General features: G+C 45.7%; 1 protein-coding gene and 1 long non-coding RNA gene across 7 annotated transcripts in view; both read right to left on the reverse strand.

Moving 5' to 3' along the window:
* Window positions 1–16,983, reverse strand: part of GTPBP1 (GTP binding protein 1) — a 22,573-nt gene extending 5,590 nt beyond the window's left edge. For 2 of the 6 annotated variants that reach the window (XM_065580953.1, XM_042843544.2), the window contains exons 1-8: window positions 16,051–16,405; window positions 15,735–15,846; window positions 13,540–13,720; window positions 12,427–12,775; window positions 11,178–11,301; window positions 1,290–1,404; window positions 683–827; window positions 349–531 (exon numbers count right to left, since the gene is read on the reverse strand). In XM_065580953.1, coding sequence (XP_065437025.1) covers window positions 349–531; window positions 683–827; window positions 1,290–1,404; window positions 11,178–11,301; window positions 12,427–12,775; window positions 13,540–13,720; window positions 15,735–15,840 — 1,203 coding nt within the window. In that variant the 5' untranslated portion in view covers window positions 15,841–15,846; window positions 16,051–16,405. Of the gene's footprint in view, window positions 1–348; window positions 532–682; window positions 828–1,289; window positions 1,405–11,177; window positions 11,302–12,426; window positions 12,776–13,539; window positions 13,721–14,075; window positions 14,152–15,734; window positions 15,847–16,050; window positions 16,406–16,496 lie in introns of those variants that run through there. The other 4 variants (XM_005302510.5, XM_005302509.5, XM_042843545.2 and 1 more) reach the window with 4 other exon arrangements.
* Window positions 2,066–4,943, reverse strand: LOC135980794 (uncharacterized). The gene is made up of 2 exons (XR_010597697.1): window positions 4,425–4,943; window positions 2,066–3,910 (listed from the first exon to the last, which is right to left on the reverse strand). It is a non-coding gene; the product is annotated as an uncharacterized LOC135980794 (long non-coding RNA).
* Window positions 16,984–23,567: the final 6,584 nt, after the last annotated feature.

The following is a 23,567-nucleotide window of genomic DNA, read 5'->3' on the forward strand; positions in this document are numbered from 1 at the left end:
ACACTAGCTCAGTTCTGACAAGAGTGATTCCTTGCAACACTTGTATTTAATGAGCGATCTCCTACAAGTCACACCTGCTATTTTAGACTGTCTGGTGAGAACACAGCTCAAGATAAGGGCACAGAATTATTAGACTGGTGACAACTCTTGAAAAGGGAGTGGGGTGTGGAATATGGTCCACTAAGTTTGTACGGGACTTTATGGTGCTGGTAGATGAACGCTCCCCCTGCCCTCGAGCGTTGGTGGAAGCAGTCTCATTTTAACCACGATTGGAAAGTATCCTGAAGAAGCAAGGCTCTTGATATCAGGAACTAGGGCAGACCCCTCCCCCCACATACACACACTCACCTTTTTCAGAGCAAAGGAGGCAGTCTGGCCACCACGCACCTCCTTCACAGGCATGCGTTTGCGGTGTATGGACTTGACAGCAATGGTCAGGAAGTTGCCCAAGGGGTCTGGACCCAGAAGCAAAGTGTCATTTAGCTTGATCAGGCCTCTCAAGGTTGTCCCAGACACAACTGTTCCCACACCCTGCACAAGAGAGAGAACCACCGGTAACTGGAGTCACTCAACTATGCTGTTAGAGCAGTACTGGAATTCCCCTTTCCAGCAGGCCCACCTCCCCACCCCTGGTACAGTCTCAAATGTGGCAGAGAGGCCTTCCTGGCACCAGTCCCCTTACCGGTACAGAGTAAGTGTCGTCTATCTGAAATTCTGCTGGCTCTTCCTCCCTGTAACTTGTTCGGGGAGACAGGAGATTGAGAAACATCTTAAGCAACTCCAGATTCTCACCAGTGACATTGGAAATCTGGAAAATTGGGCACATCCTGTGAGGGAGACAGACAACAGATGGAAGTAAGTTAGTCCCCTCACCTTGATTCAAAGTTCAGGGAGACATCAACATCTTGGACTGAGATAAATACTCCGCACTGGCAGGGGAAAGCGTGGCAGGCAAAGTTAGTTGCAGAACACCTCATATTTGAAATTCTGCAATACTGCATCTAAACTTCCTTCTGAGATTCAGAAAGGGGCTTTAGATTCCTGCATTGAGGTCTGGGCACTGTGCTTCCATCTTATGTGGATAGCTCAGCACAAGCGCCACACTTCTATCTGGGAGAGGACTAAATGGATGGTCAGTCTGAGTTTTCCCTTTATGGAACCGATGTATTATGCAGCAGATGAAACGTTAGTACATCTAAGCTGTGGAGATTTTGCTCCCTGTCGTCTCGCCCAGACGCACTCCACCCCCAAACAGGACTAATACAGACCACTCTCTCCACTGCTATTACCTCTCTGAGCTGAAGTTGGAGGCTGTTACAATGACATCATCTTTGCTCTGAACCAGCACCGGGATCTTCCTGCACCCTGGGGACTTCAGAAGTCGCTGTAACAGCTTCAGAGTTTCTTAAAGGGTGAAATGAACATAGTTAGGGCAGCATCTCCCCTCTTTAAAAATTGCCTTGGTCAGATTTCCTAAGAGAGATAGGCACATTTGCAAAAAAATGGACTTGGGGTCACGTCTTCCATAACAGCCAGCCTGCTGCCAAGCCAAAACTGTGCCAAAAAAGTATGAATTTGCCTCTATATACATCTATTGAAGTGGAGTCTAAGTTTTAAGGTTGCTTATTAGAGGTCTGTTTTAAATGGGAATGGATTCATTTAATTGGAGGCGATTTAAATCACTAAATGGAAAACCTCAATTTAAATTAGATTTCAATCAATCTTTCCATTTGTACATCAGTTATCTTCTAACGAAAGATGACTGCTTATTGTTTTATATCGACCAATCTGATTTACATTAAAACATGTTGATTTACAACTAAATAGACCCTTTATACTAGATTGGGTACACCTTTTTGCGATGCAGGAAGGTAGACTAGAACGATATACACTTATTCAAGCAATTATATAGCTCAGTATTTTCAGATTCTTCTTAATTGTACATTTTCAGTATGTTAGAAAAAAAGGTCAGTAATACATTGCTTATTGCATCCAAAATTAACTTTAGCTCATGATTTGTGTCAAGCTGCATCAGGATGGCAACTGGAATGAACTCAAACACAAAACAGCATATAACATTTATTTGTATTAAACAAAAAACGGTAAATGTTTTGGATACATGAACTTAAAAGATGTTTCATATTTACAACCAAATGATTTATTAAAGGAACAGAGGGATTAACTGTAGCCTGTGAAGTAAACTGATTTCAAGTCAGCCTGTGAAATTTTTCAAATATGCATAAGTGAAAGTGACTGGAGCTGAAGTTTCTATTCAGGTAAGTCTTTTGAAAATAAGAAAGTCTCCTGAGTTACTTACTCTGTACTTCAAACTTTTAAAGCTAGATCTCATTCCCTCCCTCCTCATTTTTATTCATAGACTAGAAGAGAAAGACAAGTTTTCCTGCTGTTTCAACTTCCAATTGACTTCTCAACTTTGAATTAATTAGTCAAAATGAAGAAAATATTCTTTCCTGCCTGCAGAAGAGGCTACTAGTGTCAAAAGCTGGTTTAGCACTTCAACACACACTGGTTCCTGGTGCTTAGCTAGTGACTTCCACCAATTCAGTGGTGGGATTCTTTTAAAGATCAGCCAACAGGTACTGCTTGAATGGTTCATCACCTCCAGCCCTGAAATTTATTATGGTTGGCATGATTATGGGGTGATTACTGGATGCCCAAGTCATAGCAGCATCTTCGGCAGTTGGGCATCTGTCCTGGAACTTTGGACTGAGAATATTGGCAAGAAAGAGATGGAGTAGGTGCTTGATCCATCCACTTCTTTACTGCCTAAAATTTAACTTTCCTGCTGGGTATTTCTTTCTTCAATGTCTCTTGACATCCTTTCCAAATTTCAACAGCATCAGCAATACAGCTGAAATCTTTCTGCAGTTTGCTCAAGGCTATGGAAATAGGTTTCAGTATATTCAGCATATCTTCTACAGTTCTTTTTAGTCCAATGTTGACTACGCTGGTTGTGAGAGCAGCCTATTTTGTTATGATTTTCTTCACAAAATTGTCATCAGAAGAGGCCAATTCTTAATAAATAGCTCAAAACAGTCAACCACTGAATTCCATCACACATCTTGGGGGAGAATTAGTTTGGATCCTCATGCTTTGTTCAGTGAAGCTGAAGCACAGTGGTTGTTATGAAGTATTCCGCAATGTCAAAAATGTTTTCCTTTATTCCAAAAGTTGTATTTAAGTCTTTGCTAAAAGATGCAATCAAGGAGCACTGCACACCCATATGTTATAAGTTTTAGGTTCCCTTCATTATCTTCTTCTAGACTTCTCATCTTTGCTACATTTACAGCATTGTCTGCAACAAAGCTATGTGCTCAACTGTTTAATTTTTGTTCAGTTTGTTATAGCCTTTACTTCTACTTTAAGTATTCTGCTGTATAGGTATTTCCTGATGTGTCAATTTCTGTACAATAACATAAGATGGGGTTGTTGTCGGTCACCCAAGAACAAATTACTGGATCATTGCATACATTGCTCCACCCATCAAAACTCACATTACCAAGTTTCCCTGTCAATGTTTTTTTGCACACTCTTCAGATTTCCTTCTCGTATACTGTATCCAACAACCTTTCAACAGTGTCTGCTCTGCCGGGTGGAGTGCAGCCTGGTCATAATGACTGAGCTACGTCCAATGAAGTGTTTGCTTTGAACAAGCCGAAATGAAGAATTTGTTGCATAAATGAACCAAGCAATCCTTTAATCTATGGAGTTGTTTCATCTTGCTGGAATTTGCTGGTCCTGCTTATGAACTCTTCCATGCATTTTTTAACGCAGTTAATTTACTGTCTGACATGTTTAGTTGCAGCACTGCTGGTGGTATCAGCAGGTGACTCTGAAGTTGTAGACATTGCAGATGGATATTCATAATCCCTTATACCTAAGCTGGCCTCTGAAACAAAATGGTTAAAAAAAAAAAATCACTCGCTCACTGATTACTACTGGGTGCACGGCTTTAAAAAAAAATTGTAAATGAAAGATTCTGCCTACTACTATTTGTACCACTGTTTAAATGACAGTTTATTTTAAACCCAGTTTTAGAGAGAAAATAAATCCAAGGATTCTCTAAATCTATTTAAACCCTTATCTTTAACAACATACCAAACAGATTTAAAAAAATGTTTAAGTGCTAAAATTCATAAGTGCCCAATCACACTTTAAACAGAAAGTTGTCACTTAGGATGTTTGATTATACTAAGCAATAAAGAATTTCAGAAGTCCAGCAGTGACAGTAAAAGTGTAATTGATAAATACTCCCACAAACATACCAATTATATTTTGAACACATTTTGAAATTCATAAGTAATCCACCCAAAACACAAATTTATGACAATTTAAGTTATTCACTAGCACATTAAGACATGGCAGGCAGTGCATAAGAAAGATGCAAACTTAAGTTTACTAACCAGTTGATCCAGATTGTTCAGACACGTCCACATCATCATCTTCAAAGTCATTACCTTCTGAGGAGCATTTTTCATAATGTCGTTTCATTCTGACAGCCAGGCCTTGCATCTCTTTGTTGCATTATTCACTGTATTTGGCACATTCCTTTTGTACCCAGGGGTACAGGAATTTCTTGACAATATTCCCAGATATGGTTTTATGACCTGCAGCCACGGCAGATTATTTTTCAGTTCCCAGGTGTTGAAGTCAACACTAGAAGTTGCACTCCGAAGAAAATTGTCTCTTCTTCACAGTATCCTGCTTAAACACCACGGTTGCTCCTTTCTGGTTGCACACACTGTTCCTTCTGCCGTGTTACATAACTCACCCGCCCTCTCCTACCCCGAGAAAAACAAAACAATCCAAGACTTCTGTTCATGTAACCCACATGCCTTTTGCACGGCAGTATTTTACTTGTTTAGAAAGAGAGAGGGAGGCAGTTGAGAAGTTAATGGATTTCTGTTTGTATCTGTCTATGTACAAGGAGACAGAGCGAGGCCACTTACTTGAAGTGTCCAGAACCACCCAGAAGCAAGGACAGGCAGATACTGGGCATATCAGTGTTTTTACATGAGCTGGAGAGTAAGTTTGCATGGTGAGTGTTGTCAAATATTCATAATTTGAGAACTAAGCCAATTAGCACTCAGGTCGAGAGAAAAGTTATAAAACAGGAGTATGAGTAGGGCCCTACCAAATTCAGGGCCATGAAAAATACATCATAGACTATGAAATATGGTGTGTCATCCCCCCCAGTCCGTCCCCCCCAATGAAATCTGGTCTTTTGTGTACTTTTACACTATACTATACAGATTTCACAGGGGAAACCAGCATTTCTCAAACTGAAGGTCCCAACCCAAAAGAGGGTCATGGGGAAAGGGAGTTGCAAGGTTATTGTAGGAGGGTCGCAGTATTGCCACCCTTACTTTGGCTCTGCCTTCAGAGCAGGGTGGCCGGAGAACTTCAGCTGCTGGCCAGGCACCCAGCTCTGAAGGCAGCGCCCTGCCAAAAGCAGCGCAGAAGTAAAGGTGGCAATACCATACCAAGCCACCCTTACTTCAGAGTTAGGTCAGGACCCCTACACTTACAACACTGTAAAATTTCAGATTTAAATATCTGAAATCATGAAATTTATGTTTTTTAAAATCCTATGACCGTGAAATTGACCAAAATGGACCATGAATTTGGTTGGGCCCTAAACATGAGGCCACAGGTAGGCTTAGCAGATGATCCTGAAGAGCAGGGTGTGGCACTCTGTACCTCAAAGCAGCACCCTAGAACTCCCATATTCACCCATCATACAATGATGATACATTTCATACAAAGCATGCCACGTAAGATACCATATGAAAGATCATAGTGTGCTGAAACCCATTGTTCTGTCAAAATATGTATATCATGTATATGAAGCTGTGAGATTTTGCTATATGGTTGTTACTGAACTAAAATAGGGGATAGTGGCATCATTCTTTGACTTTTTTCCTCCCCCACCTATGCCAGAAGCAACAAGGATGCTGGGAAAACAAAGTCTTTAACTGAGGAGACTGGACCCAGGCTTAAAGGGGAAGCCTATGTATTAAGAACTGTAACATCTAGCGGGGTGAGAAAACTGCTTGATCCAAATCCTGCCTAGTCTAATAAGGTTTAAGATTTAGACTGTGCACTTACCCTTTTTGTTTGGGTATCTCTAACTTTTTGTGCCTACCACTTATAATCACTAAAAATCTAGCTTTCTGTAGTTAATAAATGTGCTTTATATTTTACCTAAAACAGTGTGTTTTGGTTGAAGTACTTGGGAAACCTCAGCTCAGTTTACAAAGGCCAGTGTGTGTCCTCTCCACATCAAGGGAGCAGCAGACTTGATAATAAACGTACATGGGTCAGGCTTCTGACTAGGACAAGATGGTACAGTTCTGGGTACAAGGCTGGGGGCTTGGGAGATTTGCTGGTACCTTTCTCTGTCTGATTTGTGAGTGGCTCAGGTAGCATTCATGCAATCTAGCTGGGTGTGAGGCTCCACATGCTGTTATACTGAGTGATAACAGTGCCTGGAGGGGTTTGCTGCTTGTCACTAGCAAAGCATTGGGAGAGACAGCCCAGGCTGGAGAGTTAAGGGGACAGAGCGGTACCCAAGTTCCAGGTTGTACCCCAGGGATCCCATCACACAGGGATCATATAAATCAGTTTGCCATGGAAAAAATGCAGAATGTGTGTTTTTACAGATAATCTTTAGTTTTTACATTTGGTGAAAAAATAAAAACATTAACTAAATTTTACTGAAAGTACCCCTCTCACTTATTCAGTGCTTGCAACCTCCCTCTCTTGTGGTTGATTTTTGAATGCGCTTTAAATTTACATACTCCAATAAACTGCTTCTGGTGTATAGAGATTACTCAACAGCATAGAGCAGGGATCAGCAACTTTCAGAAGTGGTGTGCCGAGTCTTCATTTATTCACTCTGATTTAAGGTTTTGTGAGCCAGTAATACATTTTAATGTTTTTAGAAGGTCTCTTTCTATAAAGTCTATAATATATAACTAAACTATTGTTGTATGTAAAGTAAATAAGGTTTTTAAAATGTTTAATGAAATTAAAATGCAAAGCCCCCCGGACCGGTGGCCAGGGCCCAGGCAGTGTGAGTGCCACTGAAAATCAGCTTGCGTGCTGCCTTTGGCACGTGCGCCATAGGTTGCCTACCCCTAATGTAGAGGTTCATGTTTCAATGCATCTCACTGCAGCCTCCACAAGTAATTAAAGTTATGAAAACATGCTGAAAACTTTAAAAATCACCCCTAACAACCATGTCACTGAGTTTGGGAAGAACAAATTACACATTGCTATCAATGTGCTGTTCTGTACTGTATGCAATAAGGGTGCAGATTATGTTCGAAGGCAGACAATGGTAGAACAGATAGAAAGCGCCAAACTGAATGAAAAGAAGCTAAAAAAGAAGAGGCTGAAACAGCAGGGCCCTCACAAACACTAAAAAGAAACAATGCACTGTGACTGGACCATTCTATTAATTTTATTATAATGATTGGCACAGATAAAGCAAGTTTGAAGCCTAAAATTGTGACTATATCAATAAAACAGCGTTCAACGAAACCTAGCCATAATATAGGTATCTTATTTTAATTGTGGAAAAACATGGATTTAGATTTTTTTTTTTTTAAATCTCTAAACTAGAATCCCTGCTGATGAGATACATGTTACTGTCTCCTGAAGTCAGAGGCCAGGTCCAATGGGTGGGATGACTGCCACAGGGTTGCCAGGAATCAGGTTTTCAACAGGATTGCCCAGTCAAAAAGGGACGCTGGCAGTCCCCAGCACAACTGATCGGGCTATCAAGTCCGGGCGGGGGCACAGCGGGGCTAAGGAAGCCTCTCTGCCTGCCCGCCCTAGCTCTGCATGGCTCCCAGAAGTGGCCAACATATCTGGCTCTTAGGCGCAGGGGCAGCCTGGTGGGCTCCGCGCACTGCCTGAGCACCAACTCGGCAGCTCCCATTGGCTGCGGTCCCAGCCAATGGGAACTGTGGAGTCAGCACCTGTTGGCATGGGCAGTGTGCAGAGGCCCCTGACCCCTCTGCCTAGGAGCTACAGGGACATGCCACTGCTTCCAGGAGTTGCACGGAGCCAGGGAGCCTGCCTAAGCCCCGCTGACTAGAGTCGCCGGAGGTAAGCGCCACCCTGCAGGATTCTGCACCCCAACCACCTCCCCAGGTCAAAACTCCCTCCTGCACCCCAACTCCCTTCCCAAAGCCTGCACCCCAGCCCCCTGCCCCAGCCCTGAGCCCCCTCCTGCACTGTGAACCCCTACACCCCAAACCCCTCATCCCCAGCCCCACCTCAGAGTCCGCACCCCATCCCACACCCCTTGCCCCAGCCTGGTGAAAGTGAGTGGGGGGCAGGGCAAGGGTGTTCAGTTTTTGGCAATTAGGAAGTTGGCAACCCTACTTTGCTAGTGTCTTGCACAGCCCCTGCATCCCCAACAGGATCAAGCCCTTAATATGGAGCATGATCTGTTATGCCATGTTTATAAAATCATTTCAGGAGAAAAACGTTCTAGCTTTTGATCTCCAGCCTTCAACTGAAGAGTTTTTGATAGAGGCTCACAGATTCAGCATATTGGTTTTATTTAAAATGATTTAAGTTTAGACCTTCACCTTCTGTATTAAATTCAGATTTCATTTTAAACAGGTTTATTTTTAAAAGAAAAAAATATGATTCCCCACCCAAGTCATTGATCTTTAGCCACTCGAGTTTTAAACAAATCAAAAAAAAGGATTTGACCTTCCTCAGTTTTCTATGATGAGCTGAATGCTAATTAGTGGTCAGAACTAGAAAGTGTTTGAATTATGACTTGCTTTTGCCATGATAGGACAGGACAGTCTTACTTATGCGTATTAATTACCACAATTCCACAAAAGCAAGAGGGGAGCAGAGATTATCACAAGAGCAAAATGAGGTCCAGATAGGGGACATGCAGGAGTCAGTGTTTCAGGGCAGAGGATTTGGCTTTCAGATCAGATTCCTGCCCTCCCTCTTCTCCTGCCACCGTGGAGCCCAGTTTTTAGTCCAGTATCTTGCTTCCAGAAGTGGCCAAGACCCAACGCATTAATGAAAGGATCTCCTACAACATAATTAACTATTGTGTGAGGGAAAACAAGGGGGATGGTAAGGACTTCTTAAGTGGGAATTCGTTTATATTCCTCAATTGTCATCTGATCAGATAACCATAACCAGGCTGCAATTAAGAAAAAGCAACCCTAGGAGGCTAGTGTTTTGGCTAAGGAGACACCAACATCTGCCCATGTCATCTGTTCCTCATACAAAGCTCAAGGTAAAGGGGCCAAATCTTCCACCTTCTATTCAAATTAGAACATCTACATCCTTCTCTTGGCACAGTAGTGGGCTCGGAGATAAAAATTCTCAAAACGTCCGCTCTCTTACCCTAAGCCAAATAGGGCTCCTCCCTCCCCGTTACTGGCTTTATGACTGGGCTTTCATTAGTTTGCCAAATATCTTTTATACCTTCATTTCCTAGGATTTATAGGAGATACTGCTCAGTGTCCTGTTTACTGAAAGCATCTTCTGACAGATTTATGCAACAAGCAGATTGCTAGTCTTCCTGGTTCTCAAAACTTCTCAGGCACTTCTGACCAAAAACACATCACTGTTCCAAGTAACTAGAGCCAAATCCTTATGGGCGAGGAACAAAATCAAAGTAGGAGCAGAATTCAGGAAAAGAGGCAGCCCACATCCCTCTGTTTTGATGCACACCACTGGAAGTGCCTAAGCAGGTCACTTTTGACCTTCAAGCAGGAAGCAGAGCAAGAGCTTTCAAATTAATATCCATCCCCCACAACCCAACTGCAGGCCTTCCCCCCCCTTCAAATTTAGATACCAAGAGAAAAATCCCAACTCCAGCCTAAAGCACTTGGCTGCCTCTCCCCAGAGAGCCTATGTGACTGCCTGCAGTTGCAATCTCTCTTTAGGGACCATTATATTAAGTTTATTAATGATTTACATATCACTGTGCACAAGGGATTGCATCCAACTCCACGAGTTACCACAGTTCTCCAGGAACTATTGTGTGGGTGATTAAGGTGAATCATACAACGCCTCTCTCTCTCTTGACCCTGTGTCCAAGGGATCCCCTAACCCTTATGGAAGTGCTGGAAGGGCTTTGGTTTACTATGTAGAACCCCATAAGTGTGACAAGTGACCTCTACCAAGCTTTAAAAAGTAGGGCTCTCCCTAGCTATTCTGGGGCCCTATGCAGCCCCCCCTGTGGGGGGGAAGGGGGCAGGAGCTGGCCCCAGGCCTCTGTGAGGGGGGCAGGAGGGAACTGCCCCCCCCCCCCAAGCACTCACTGGTGGCACGGCTGGGGCTAGGTCGCTGCACTTCCCACTGCCCATGAATGAAGGCCTGGCCCTGCTGCAGTCCTCGGGAGCGGAGGCAGGGCTTGGGCCATGGGAAAGAGACTGGGCAGGGGCTAGAGCAGCATGTAGCTGCGCAGGGCACCAGGAAATTTGGTGCCCCAAATTTCTTGGTGCCCTATGCAGCTGCATACTTTGCATATGGGTAGGGACGGCCCTGTTTGAAAGAGTTTGTATTAACATGTGTTAATATGGTTTTCTCTAATGATTTTACCCTGAGAATAAATGTATTTTGCTTTATGAAGTCTGCTTGGTAACTGGAGTACATGGTTGTAGCCCCTGGAGAAAAGTTAACCACAGGTGCTGGACCCCAGTCAGATCTGCTGGGGAAATCACAGTAAGGCACAAAGTGAAAGCAAGCATAAATCCCCAGTCAGGGGGGTGTGGGGGGGTGGAGAAGAGAAATCTCTGCCCAAGAAAAGTGTTCAGGATCCTGGCCATCATCTAAGTGGGTGCCATAGAGGAAGACCAGGAGAAGGGCCAAAGGTTTAGTTAACCCTGACACCACCAGCCTAATTAGGCAAAACCCCACAGCAAACACTGTATTGCTGCACAACTAAGCAATCCAAACAATGGAGGTGACAGCTGTAACACAAGTGAGGGAACTGTCTTGGGGAAAAAAAAAAAATTCTAGAATGTATTTGAGCTACAGCCTAAGTATGAGGTGACTTCTATCAGCCCTGATTCACCATCCCAGCTGAGGGGACACTGGCAAGTCAGTGGATACTGAGTGTTCTGAGGACAGAGGAGCAGTTGCTGGCAAAGATCCACATTTACCTTGCAGGATGTTGGCAGGACACATGTCGATTTTTGTCACCACGACAAAGACTGGAACATTGAGTGCCAGCGCTAGGCCCAGGTGCTCCTTGGTCATCCCAACAATCCCAGCATTGCTGCCAACCTGCATCAAAAAGTCATACAACTGCAGGTAGCTGGATCACATAGGATAGTTTGGCCAGAGTATGCAGTAGACCAGCGGTTCTCAAACTGTGGGTCAGGACACGAAAGTGGGTCATGACTGTTTTAACAGGGTCTCCAGGGCTGGCTTACGCTTGCTGGGGACTGGGGCCAAAGCCCATGGGCTTCAGCCCTGGGTGTCGGGGCTCAGGTTACAGGCCCCCTGCCTGGGGCTGAAGCCCTTGAGCTTCAGCTTTGCCCCCACCTACCTCAGGTGGTGGAGCTTGGGCTTTGGTCCCCCCACACAGGATGGCAGGGCTAGGGCAGGCTTGGGCGTCAGTCCCCGCTCCTGGAGTCGTATAGTAATTTTTGTTGTCAGAAGGGGGTCACGGTGCAATGAAGTTTGAGAAGGGGGGGGAGGGATAGCTCAGTGGTTTGAGCATTGGCCTGCTAAACCCAGGGTTGTGAGTTCAATCCTTGAGGGGGCCACTTAGGGATCTGGGGCAAAATCAGTACTTGGTCCTGCTAGTGAAGGCAGGGGGCTTCACTGTCCCTTCACTTCAAGGTCCCTTCCAGTTCTAGGAGATAAATAAATGGAGATATCCTATTTAACCCCTGCTGTAGACTATGATCAGATTGTAGAACGGGGGGGGGGAAGCAATTCTGGATTCCATCCCCTCAACACACAAGAATTTTAGAGACAGCAGTGAGGAAAAGAAGCCAACTCAACTAGTGCTTACAGCACTGTATTTCCAAGTTCAGAAATCTTTCAGATGACAAAGAAAAAAAAATACCCTCACTACTTATGGCTATTGAAGATCCCATGGCATGTCTCAAGAGCAGGGACACAGCCATGGAGTCCTGGCCATGCCATTATATTGGGAATTATATTCTGTCTACTGAAGCTATTAGTTATATTACCACAGTACCTAGGACACCCCCGCCTCGCCCCCATCATGGACCAGATATCCACTGTGCTAGGTGCTGTACAAAACACAGAACAAAAAAAAAAAAAAAACAAAAAACAAAAAAAGAGTTCCCGCCCCAAATAAAGTCATCCACTTCTCCTCTGTACTAGTATTTTACAGCTTTGAACAGTGGCATATTGCACTGCTTGACTGCCACTTACCATAAGCATGCAGAAATCTGGTAGGTGACCAGTCATGCCAAACACTGTGGTCTTCAGGTACTTCTCATGCCCAGCCAAGTCAATGAAAGTGATGACCTTGGTGGATTTCTCACAGATTTTGGTCCACTCCAGGCTGCCACCATGGCTGTCAGGCTTGTTCACCACATTGCCCTCACTGTCAAAGCCCAAGATGTCATTGCCCACACTGCTGGTACGACCCGACTCGATCTCATGCTTGTGGCGGAAGAGCTTTTGCCGTGCAAAGCCCCGGCCATTGTCCAGCTCACCATGCGTCAGGACACCCAGCAATGTGCTCTTTCCTGCATCCACATTGCCCACCACTGCTACCCTACCAGGGAGAGAATAAAGTAATCAAACACCTGGAAAAGAGTTTTGAATGTCAGCTTGGTCTTCCCTTAGAAAAGTTTTTCATGTTAATAGAAGCTAGTGATGGGTGCCGGTGACAGCACCAGAACCCGAAATCGGTTCTTAGAGTTTGCACAGTACAAGCAACATAATCCAACTTAGAGGGACACTTTTAGGGAATTCATGTATTAATATAACATCTTTATTGATGCTGATGAGGATGGTCATTGTGGCAGCATGAGTGATGCAAAAACCCAATCCACCTGGAACTGTACTGAGACTCAAGTCATTTTTATACAAGGCATCAAGACACCCATCAAGAGATCACTTAAGCATTAGGCTGGAACTGAAGTGGTGACTGATAAGCAAAAGATTCCATATTCCAGTATCTGACTTATTTTAAAGAGTCCACTCCTTGCAACGGCCCCAGAATCCCCTGCAATCACAGGATGAATGAGTCCCCAAATAACTCCTTGATGGATCAGCAGAGAATCCCTGAAGTGCTCCCAGCCCAGAGAAAACCCAAACAGAGGCTGTCACTCAGACACAAACTTTTGAGCCAAGAACAGGAGTGCAAAGTAAAGATCACTGCAGACAGCTTGTATAAAAAGAGGAGAAAAAGATGTAATTAGCAAGGAGTGTTCAGACAGCTGCCTTTTCTGGGTTCATACAACACCCAAATTCAAACCACCACTTGCTCAGATCAAAGAGATGTGGCTGTGATACTGCCTAACCCTGCCGCCTCACCTGACCTCCAGGAAGTCGTTGTCACCCACACGTTTCCGAACAAGGTAGTCGCGCACCTTGCCCCCTGCCTCCTGGTGCTCCCGCAGAAGTATCACATCTGCCTCAAGCTGCTCTGCCATGCTCTTCACTGTGGCATAGGATGCTTCCATATCTGCCTCACTCAGACCATATTCAGTCCCATCTAATGAGAGGTTGTGAGGGAGAAGGGAATAAAAGATTAGCAACACTCCCCAACAGCCTGGAGTAAATGTTAATTTTATTCTCTCTTCACATGAACTGCCTATAGCACTGATTACAGACATGGGAAAGACACCAGTCAGCCTATAGAAACACAGGAAGAATGGCCTATTCCTGAAGAAAACTTTAGGCTTAATTTTAAGACTCAAAGGAATTAAAGGGCCACTATCAACAGCAAAAAAACAAAACAATAAATAAATCCTACTATCTGAGAGTACTTTACCTACTAGAGTTACAAGCAACACCCAAAATTGCTGAAGGATTAGCATCAAAATTCATATATTTCTCAGTTTGCTTACTTTGTGCATTTAACAGCACTCTGGGTATTTAGTCAGTTTCCCCATCTACAGCCAGATACTCTATTTGTCTTTCACGCTGCAACAGGGGAGAGAAAGTGTTTTTTTTTTTTTTTTTTTTAAAAAGGTTACCAGGGGATGCAGTGGAGACTATAGCTTTTGAAAAGAACTATTAACATGTTTTGTAAAACTGACTAGATCTCAAGTCTAGTTTTTCTTTCAATTATTAAAACTAAAGAAATTCAAAGGAGTCTACATGGGTTTGGGGGATTGTGGCTGTGATATGAAGTCTTTCTCCTCTAGGTTACTGGTTCCAATACAACCCCAGGTTTGTATACAAAAATGCATATTTCCCTCTTGGGGAGTCTTAACCCAGATCTTAGCAAGCAAGTGCCTATCTCTAAACAAATCACAAATTATCCTTATGGGCAGTCTCAGCAGAAAGCACAAGGACTGAATCGACCAACTGAACTTCCCTCCCTTGGCATGGTTATTCCCTGCATCAGAGATACAGAAAATAGATAGGACTGATGTACATGGGAAGCTTGACTGAACACTGTCAATGTTCTCCCTGTACTACAGGCATAGCAATTGAAATTAATCAGACTAGTGGTCTATCTAGTCCATTGTCCTGAGAGACAGTGGCTATTTCCAGATGCTTCAGAGGAGGTGCAAGAAAATCTGCAGTAAGCAGTTATGGGATAACCTGCCCCCTTGCAAGGTTTCCTGCTAATTGTTCCATAGCTTGAGGGTTGGCTTTGGCACTGAAATATACCCCTTCCAAAACTTAGTAAATATTAAAAAAATAAATAACTTTTGACTCTGGATATTAAGAATACCCATGTACATATCCAACTATTTTGAAACCCACCGTGCTCTTGGCCTTAGTGACATCCATGAGCTAATTGTGCTTTCTATGAAAGAATGTCTTGCTCTAGAGGTGTCAAATTCAGTATTTTTCATTAGCACAATATTCAAAAATGTGATTTGTAAAAGAGAACGAACAAATGAACAAGGGGCACACATATGAAAGCCATGTTAAAGGATCAGGTGTGAAAACCACAAATATGCAAAGTCAGGTGGCTGCTGCCACACCTAGGACATGTGACATTAAAGGTATTACATTTAGAAACAACAAAAAGGGAACTGCTTTATGTACTATAGACAGCCTTCAGCACATGCTACTAAGGGGAGTCAGAAGCAGCTATTTTGGTTAAAGTTGATAGTTAAATATAAAGTGCTTCTAACACACCCCTGTGAAGTAGGGAAGTATTCCCAATTTACAAATGGGAAAAAAGCAATGACAGAGGTAAAGCAGACACTTCAGAACATGAAGGAAGTATCAAGACTGAGATTATAACTCCAGAACTCCCATCGCCCAGTACTGTGCTCAGATGCCTTAAAATGTGTTTGGAAATAAGAGTGGTTATCAATAATATTTATAGTTATGCCAGATAAAATAATAATAGGGTAACCCAATTATGTTTCCAGGCATACTCACCAGCAGGGCATGCCCTGCATGTGGTATTATATTGGGGAATGGAGTGGAGGGAATTTTTCACTTGACCACAGCTCAAAGTCCTCCAAAGCATCAAATTAGATAACTAACACTTTCTTGTAAAGTTAGTGTTTGCTCTTGCTTCAAAAGGAAGCTATACTCACCTGATCCTTGTCCAATTACATAGATGGTCTCCCCACATCCCTCATCCATTCTCTCCCACATCTGCTGGAGCAGGCTGTCATACTGTTCCGATGTCGGACTCACCATCACCAACTAGACGGAAGATCAGACACCCAGGTTAAACACACTGCCTGGGACAGTTTCCTAAACAGCGCTAGTTAAAGTACAGCCAATGTGCTCTATGTGGGAAGGGGGCTCTTTCAAAGGCCCCTTTCAGTCATTTTTGACACGTTTGTCAGTTACACCATAGGTCTCCTCCCCACACTGCACAGCAGTATTGGAGAGAGACGTACTCACCGATTATGAACGTTGAGCTGCTTTTAACCATTACGAAGTAGGGGGACCAGCACCTGGGGCTGCCCAGTGAAAGATCCCAGCAGGCGCCAGTTTAGGGGGAAGGGCAGCAATGTGCGGTAAATAAAAAAAAAAAAAACAAGTTGCCAGCTCACAATCCCCGCAGAGCCACAGCCCGGAGCCGTGCCGGGCGCTCGGACCAGGACACCTGTCGCGCGGATCTTCCTGCCCGGCCGGCCGCCTCCCCCAGCGGCGGCTGCCCCCCATCCTCACCACCTGGGTGGGGCGGGACCGTCCCAGCTCCCCGCTCTCGAGAGCACCGGCAGCTACCCTCACCGGACACCCCCACAGGCCTCCCGCTCCCCCGCCAGGGACACGCCCCCATCTCGGCCGCAGGAAGAAGCGGCCCCCATTGCCCAGCAGTCAAACGCCTCCCTCGCCGGGCCTACCTTGCTGGTGAGGTCGAGCTCGGGCTCCCCGTTGAGCACCTCCCCGTCCTCGCTGCAGTCCGAGCCGAAGGCGGCGCGGCGGGGTCGGGCGGAGGCTGTCGCCTGGGCCGCCCCGCCGGGGGAGCTGGGCTCCGGCGCGAACATACAGGCCGGTACCGGGAAGCCCTCAATGGGCGAGCGGCTCCGCTCCGCCGCCATTTTCCCTGCTGCCCCGGCCTCCTGCACCCGCCTCATCAGCATAGCCCCACCCCCGGCTCCTTCTGCCTGGCCTATGCGTTAGTACTCCCTCGAAAGCCCGCCAAGTGGCTTGTTAATAATTAATCAGACATCCCAGCCAATCACCAGGCAGCGTGATGAATAATTACGCATAACCATAACAACTACAGCCGTGCTCATAGCTATTCATAAGCCACACCCCCAAGTCAACGCTTCCCGCTGCAGACCGGAAGGTAGAAGGAGAGTTGCCAGGTCGACTCCTTATATCCTCACAAACACAGAGCGCGCTCTACGTGTTAACTGCCTTGTGACCAATTGAAGAGGAGAAAGGCATGACGAGACACACTCTGCACCAATCAAACAAGAGATTTAGAAAGAGGGGTGGGCCCTGAATCTCCGCCTATCATGGGACAGAGAGTTGGGTCAAAGGTTTCCCCAAAAAAGTAAAACCAGTCATTTACATTTCCTAGCTAACCAATAAGAGAGTAGGCTTTTCTGACAGACCTATGGAGGAACCAATCAAATGAGAAGACACACACTCTCGGCCTGCAGTCTGTGGGGATTTCCCGCGTGGGATGAGCTGACTTCGTTCTTTGGCAGATGCTGATGACATGGGGCTGAAATAAATCTGCTGGAACACTTTATTCTGATGCAATGATTCTGTCAGAGCTTGACTTAGCTGCTTCTCCACTGCCACCTCCATTATTTTGGGGACCCAGAAAGGTCAGGGCTAATCTCTGTCCCAGACCTTTTCATTAGTGTAAAGCCAGTGTTGATAAACTTCACATTGCCCCCTCTGACTAGCCTGTGACCTCTATGAAAGCTGATGGTCATAAATCCCTCAATTTTGAGGAGGATGACGTTCCCAGATCAACTTCTGTTTTTGCAATGGACAACAGTACCTCCCATGTTACCACTGCAAACTCCGTCCCTACCAGCTGCTCCACTGAGCAGCCAATGCAGCTTCTACCCACAAAGAAAACAGCTCAGTGTTATAAGAGATGGTGTAGTCTTAGGGTTGCCAACCGTCCTGCATTGGCCAGGAGTCTCCCAGAATCAGACTCAATCTCCCGTTTGCTATTGAAAGCAATCCAGGAGATTTTAATAGGCCAAAAGTCCAGTTGGCGGCACAGCAGGGCAAAGACAGGCTCCCTACCTGCCCTGGCTCCGTGTGGCTCCCCGAAGCAGCCATGTCACTGTGGCACCTAAGTGCAGGGGCAATCAGAGAGGCTTCGCGCACTGTTCCCGCCCTGAGTGCTGGCTCCGCAGGTCCCGTTAGTCGGAAACCGCAGCCAGTGGGAGCTGTGGGGGCAGTGCCTGCAAGTGGGGGCAGTGCGCAGAGCCACCTGGCCACCCCTGAGCCTAGGAGCCACAGGGACAAGTCGGTCACTTCTGGGAGCCGTCTGAGGTAAGCACTGCCCGGTTGGAGCCCACACTCCCTCCCGCACCCCTACCCCCACCCTGATCCCCCTCCTGCACCCAAACTCCCTCCAAGAACCCACACTCCTCACCTTCTCCTGCACCCAACCCCTGCTCCAGCCTGAGCCCCTTCCTGCACCCAAACTCCCTCCCAGAGCCTGCACCTCCTGCACACCAACCTCCTGCCCCAGGCTCAGCCCGGAGCTCCCTTCCACATTCTGAACCCCTTGGCCCCACCCCCCAGCCTAGAGCCCGCACGTCAGCCCAGTGAAAGTGAGTGAGGGTGGAGGAGAGCGAGCCACCAAGGGAAGGGGGATAGAGTGAGAAGGGGTGGGGAGGTGCAGAGCCTCAGGGAAGGGGCAGGGCAAGGGTGTTTGGTTTTGTGCGATTAGACAATTGGAAACTGTATGTAGTCTAGATAATTACTCATGGGATTGAGAACAAGGGATTCCTGTGTTTCAATCTGGGCTCTAACAAAAAGTTCATCTGTGACCTTGGTTAATTCAACTTTATGGTCAGTTTCTGAGTACCCATAATTCCTGTTGACTTCCATTGGGCTTCTAGGTATTCAGCAGCTTTCACGACCAGGGCATCAATTTTCCCAGCTGTCACAGGTACCGGCTTCCTCCAGACCCCAGGGGTGCTCAAACCCCAACCCCTGGCTCCACCCCAGGCTCTGCCCCTACCCCACCTCTTCCCGCACCCTCTCTGCCCCAGGGACAGCCCCCACTTCATCTCTTCTCCCAAGCCCCACCCCCACACCACCTCTTCCTGCCCAGTTCCGCCCCCTTCCCAGAGCATGCCTCATCCCCGCTCCTCCTCCTCCCTTCCAGCGCCTCCTGCACACCACAGAACAGCTGATCCACGGGGGGCAGGCGAGTGGTGCTGGGAAGGAGGGGGAGGAGTTGATCAGTGGGGCTGCCAGGAGGCGCTGGTGGGAGAGGAGGAGCTTAGCTGCCGGTGGGTCCTAAGCACCCACTAATTTTTTTCCATGGGTGGTCCAGGGCTGGAGCACCCACGGTGTCAGTGCCTATGGTTCCTTTTAAGACAGATTCTTTTTGTTGAGAGAAAACCATCTGTAGTCACCCCTATCAGTCAGAGGCCCTCCTTTTAGAAACCTTCCCTTATCTCATTCTTTGAAACAGACATCCTCCCGACTTCAAGAAAACATTCTACAAATACGTTAGAAGTAAGAGGAAGATCAAGGACAGGGTAGGCCCATTACTCAATGGGGGAGGAGGGGGACAATAACAGAAAATGTGGAAATAGCAGAAGTGCTAAATGACTTTTTTGTTTCAGTTTTCACCAAAAAGGTTAGTAGTGATTGGACGTCTAACATAGTATAGAACTGATGTATGAAATTGTTTTTAATTGTTCTCTTTATTAATGTAACTTCATAAGTAAAGTTTTATGAATGAAACAACATTCATTCATAAAACCGATTACTCCAATAACTGGCTAATTGACAATTAAGATGCTTGTTAAGAGCCATAGCTGTTCAGCCAGTTGCCCTTGTAAGTTTCACTGTCAATCCAATTCCTGTTTAAATCACTGAGACTTGCGCTGTTTCAGTATTGTAACTTCTGTTCACTGTTTGCCATTCACTACACTTGTCTACTTCTGTTCACTGTTTGCCATATTGTAAATTCAAACTCCATTTTACTAATGCTTACTCCATTTTGTAAGCTTGCTGCAACCTTCATGTTTGCAAAACCCTGCTTGTAATCTTATTAGTTTAGTTTAGATGTGTGAATGAGCTATGTATGGATGATGGAATCAACCTCCAACACCAGCCTGTCCTGATGAAATAGAGTTCAAACTCCAACGGCTGAAGATGCAGACAAGAGCCCTAACAAAGTAAGAAGAGTCCACCCTAAAAAGAAAAGAACAAAGGTACAATAGAAGGAAGATCAAAGCCAGGTCCAAGGCTGAAAGTCACATCTGCAATTGACGAGTGATCAATCACCAAACCCAGAGGCAGCGTGACACAGCAAGACCCATAGACTCTGGATTCAAACTAAAGCCTACAAAAAGGATGGGTGAGATGGAAGACTTTGGAGGGTAACATTCTGCTGCCAACATGGAAGGGCATCGGTGCATGCCCAACAGAGACCCAGCCCTTCCTTGTGCCCGACTTTCCTGGCCAGTTAGCCATCACAAGCTACGAACCCAAGCTGCGAACTCAAGCCACGAACTCAAGCTATGTTCAGGACTGGTAACTATACAGCAGCTGCAGAACATCTGATGGATGTGTGTGTGTGTGTGGATGTGTGTGTGTATAGGTATTAGTTATTGGTCATAAATCAAATTGTGTTATCATAATAATTGTGGCATCTTTGTCTTGCCCCCTAAAATGATTCTGTGTAGTTTTGTCTGCATAACAATAGTGAATGCCAGTGAAAATGAGGTAGGATCAGAGGCTAAAATAGGGAAAGAACAAGTTAAAAATTACTTAGACAAGTTAGATGTCTTCAGGTCACCAGGGCCTGATGAAATACATCCTAGAATACTCAAGGAACTGACTGAGGAGATAGCTGAGCCATTACCAATTATCTTCCAAAAGTCATGGAAGACAGGAGAGATTTCCAGAGGACTGAAAAAGGGCAAATATAGTGCCAATCTATAAAAAGGGAAATAAGGGCAACCAGGGGAATTACAGACCAGTCAGCTTAACTTCAGTACCCGGAAAGATAATGGAGCAAATAATTAAGCAATCAGTTTGCAAACACCTTGAAGATAATAAGACATGCTGACTGTTACTTATATTTGTCAAGAACAAATCATGTCAAACCCACCTAATAGCTTTCTTTGAGAGGGTAGCATGCCTTTTGGATGGGGGGAAGCAGTGGATGTGGTATATCTTGACTTTAGTATGGCTTTTGATACTGTCTCACAAGACTTAGGGTACGTCTTCACTTACCGGAGGGTCCGGCGGCAGGCAATCGATGTTCTGGGATCGATTTATCGCGTCTGGTTTAGACGCAATAAATTGATCCCGGATCGATCCCGGAAGTGCTCGCCGTCGACGCCGGTACTCCAGCTCGGCGAGAGGAGTACGCGGCATCGACGGGGGAGCCTCCCTGCTGTGTCTGGACCCGCGGTAAGTTCGGACTAAGGTACATTATTAACGTAGCTGAATTTGCGTACCTTAGTCCGAAGTGGGGGGTTAGTGGGGACCAGGCCTTACTCATAAACAAACTAGGGGAATACTACCTAGATAGAGCTACTATAAGGTGGGTGCATATCTGGTTGGAAAACCGTTCCCAGAGAGTAGTTATCAGTGGTTCACAGTCAAGCTGGAAGGGCATATCAAGTGGGGTCCCACAGGGATCAGTTCTGGGTCCAGTTCTGTTCAATATCTTCATCAATGACTTAAATAATGGCATAGAGAGTTCACTTATAAAGTTTGCAGACAGTACCAAGCTGGAAGGGGTTGCAAGTGCTTTGAGGATAGGATTAAAATTCAAAATGATCTGGACAAACTGGATAAACGGTTAGAAGTAAATAGGATGAAATTCGATAAGGACAAATGCAAAGTACTCCACTAAGGAAGGAACAATCAGTTGCACACATACAAAATGGGAAATGAGTGTCTAGGAATGGGTACTGCGGAAGAGGATCTGGAGGTCATAGTGGATCACAAGCTAAATATGAGTCAACAGTGTAAAACTGTTGCAAAAAAAAGCAAACATCATTCTGGGGTGTATTAGCAGGAGTGTTGTAAGCAAGACATGAGAAGTAATTCTTCTGCTCTACTCTGCGCTGATTAGGCCTCAGCTAGAATATTGTGCCCAGTTCTGGGCACCACATTTCAGGAAAGATATGGACAAATTGGAGAAAGTCCAGAAGAGAGCAACAAAAATGATTAAAGGTCTAGAAAACATGACCTATGAGGGAAGATTGAAAAAAATGGGTTTGTTTCGTTTAGAAAAGAGAAGACTGAGAGGGGACCTGATAACAGTTTTGCAGTACATAAAAGATTATTAAAAGGAGAAGGGAGGTAAATTGTTCTCGTTAACCTCTGTCGATAGGACAAGAAGCAATGGGCTTAAATTGCAGCAAGGGTGGTTTAGGTTGGACATTAGGAAAAACTTCCTAACTGTCAGGGTAGTTAAGCACTGGAATAAATTGCCCAGGGAGGTTGTGGAATCTCCATCACTGGAGATTTGTAAGAGCAGGTTAGACAAACACCTGTCAGGGATGGTCTAGATAATACTTAGTCCCCTGAGTGCAGGAGACTACAGTAGATGACCTCTCGAGGTCCTTTCCAGTCCTATGATTCTATGATTGTGTAAAAAGAGATTTAATTTTCAGTAGCTCAGTTAGTCTGAGACTGAGCTGAGACTGCCAACATGGGGAATACATTATTGCTAAATGTGGTATTGGTTTTCAGTCCTGTTTCACTAGTAATTGTATTGAAATCCCTAACACTGCATATTAGGATACTGAGCAGCCATTGTATGGTAACATTTTGAAATCATGTCTAGTTTGGGATTGTAATGGAATCAATGACCATGGGGCTGAAAGGCTCTATATCCTGTCTGGGAGCAACCCACGGAAAAAGATTAGTGGGAGCTTAGCACCCACTGGCAGCCAACTCCCGCCCCCCCAGTGCCTCCCGTCCACCGGCAGCCTGGCCAAATAAGTCCTCCCCCTCCCTCTCACCGTCTCCTGCCCACTGCAATCAACTGTTCTGTTATATGCAGCAGGTGCGGGGGGGGGGGGGGGGAAGAGGAGCGGGGAGGTGTGCTTGGGGGACGAGTATTGTGTCCAGTTCTGGGCACCGCATTTCAAGAAAGATGTGGAGAAATTGGAGAGGGTCCAGAGGTCTTGAGAACATGACCTATGAAGGAAGGCTGAAAGAATTGGGTTTGTTTAGTTTGGAAAAGAGAAGACTGAGAGTGGACATGATAGCAGTTTTCAGGTATCTAAAAGGGTGTCATAAGGAGGAGGGAGAAAACTTGTTCACCTTAGCCTCTAAGGATAGAACAAGAAGCAATGGGCTTAAACTGCAGCAAGGGAGGTCTAGGTTGGACATTAGGAAAAAGTTCCTAACTGTCAGGGTGGTTAAACACTGGAATAAATTGCCTAGGGAGGTTGTGGAATCTCCATCTCTGGAGATATTTAAGAGTAGGTTAGATAAATGTCTATCAGGGATGGTCTAGACAGTATTTGGTCCTGCCATGCGGGCAGGGGACTGGACTCGATGACCTCTCGAGGTCCCTTCCAGTCCTAGAATCTATGAATCTATGAGGCACGCTTGGGGGAGGAGGCAGAACTGGGCGGGAAGAGGTCTGGCAGGGGTGGAGGCTTGGGAGAAGGGGTGGGGTGGGAATATGGCCTGGGGTGGAGCAGGGGTAGGAAGAGATGGGGTGGGGATGGGAGGTTGGGGTCGGATAGGTGCAGGGCCTGGGGCAGAGTCGGGGGTTAAGCATC

This window comes from Chrysemys picta, chromosome 1, assembly GCF_011386835.1.
Source record: "Chrysemys picta bellii isolate R12L10 chromosome 1, ASM1138683v2, whole genome shotgun sequence".
Taxonomy (NCBI): domain Eukaryota; kingdom Metazoa; phylum Chordata; order Testudines; family Emydidae; genus Chrysemys; species Chrysemys picta.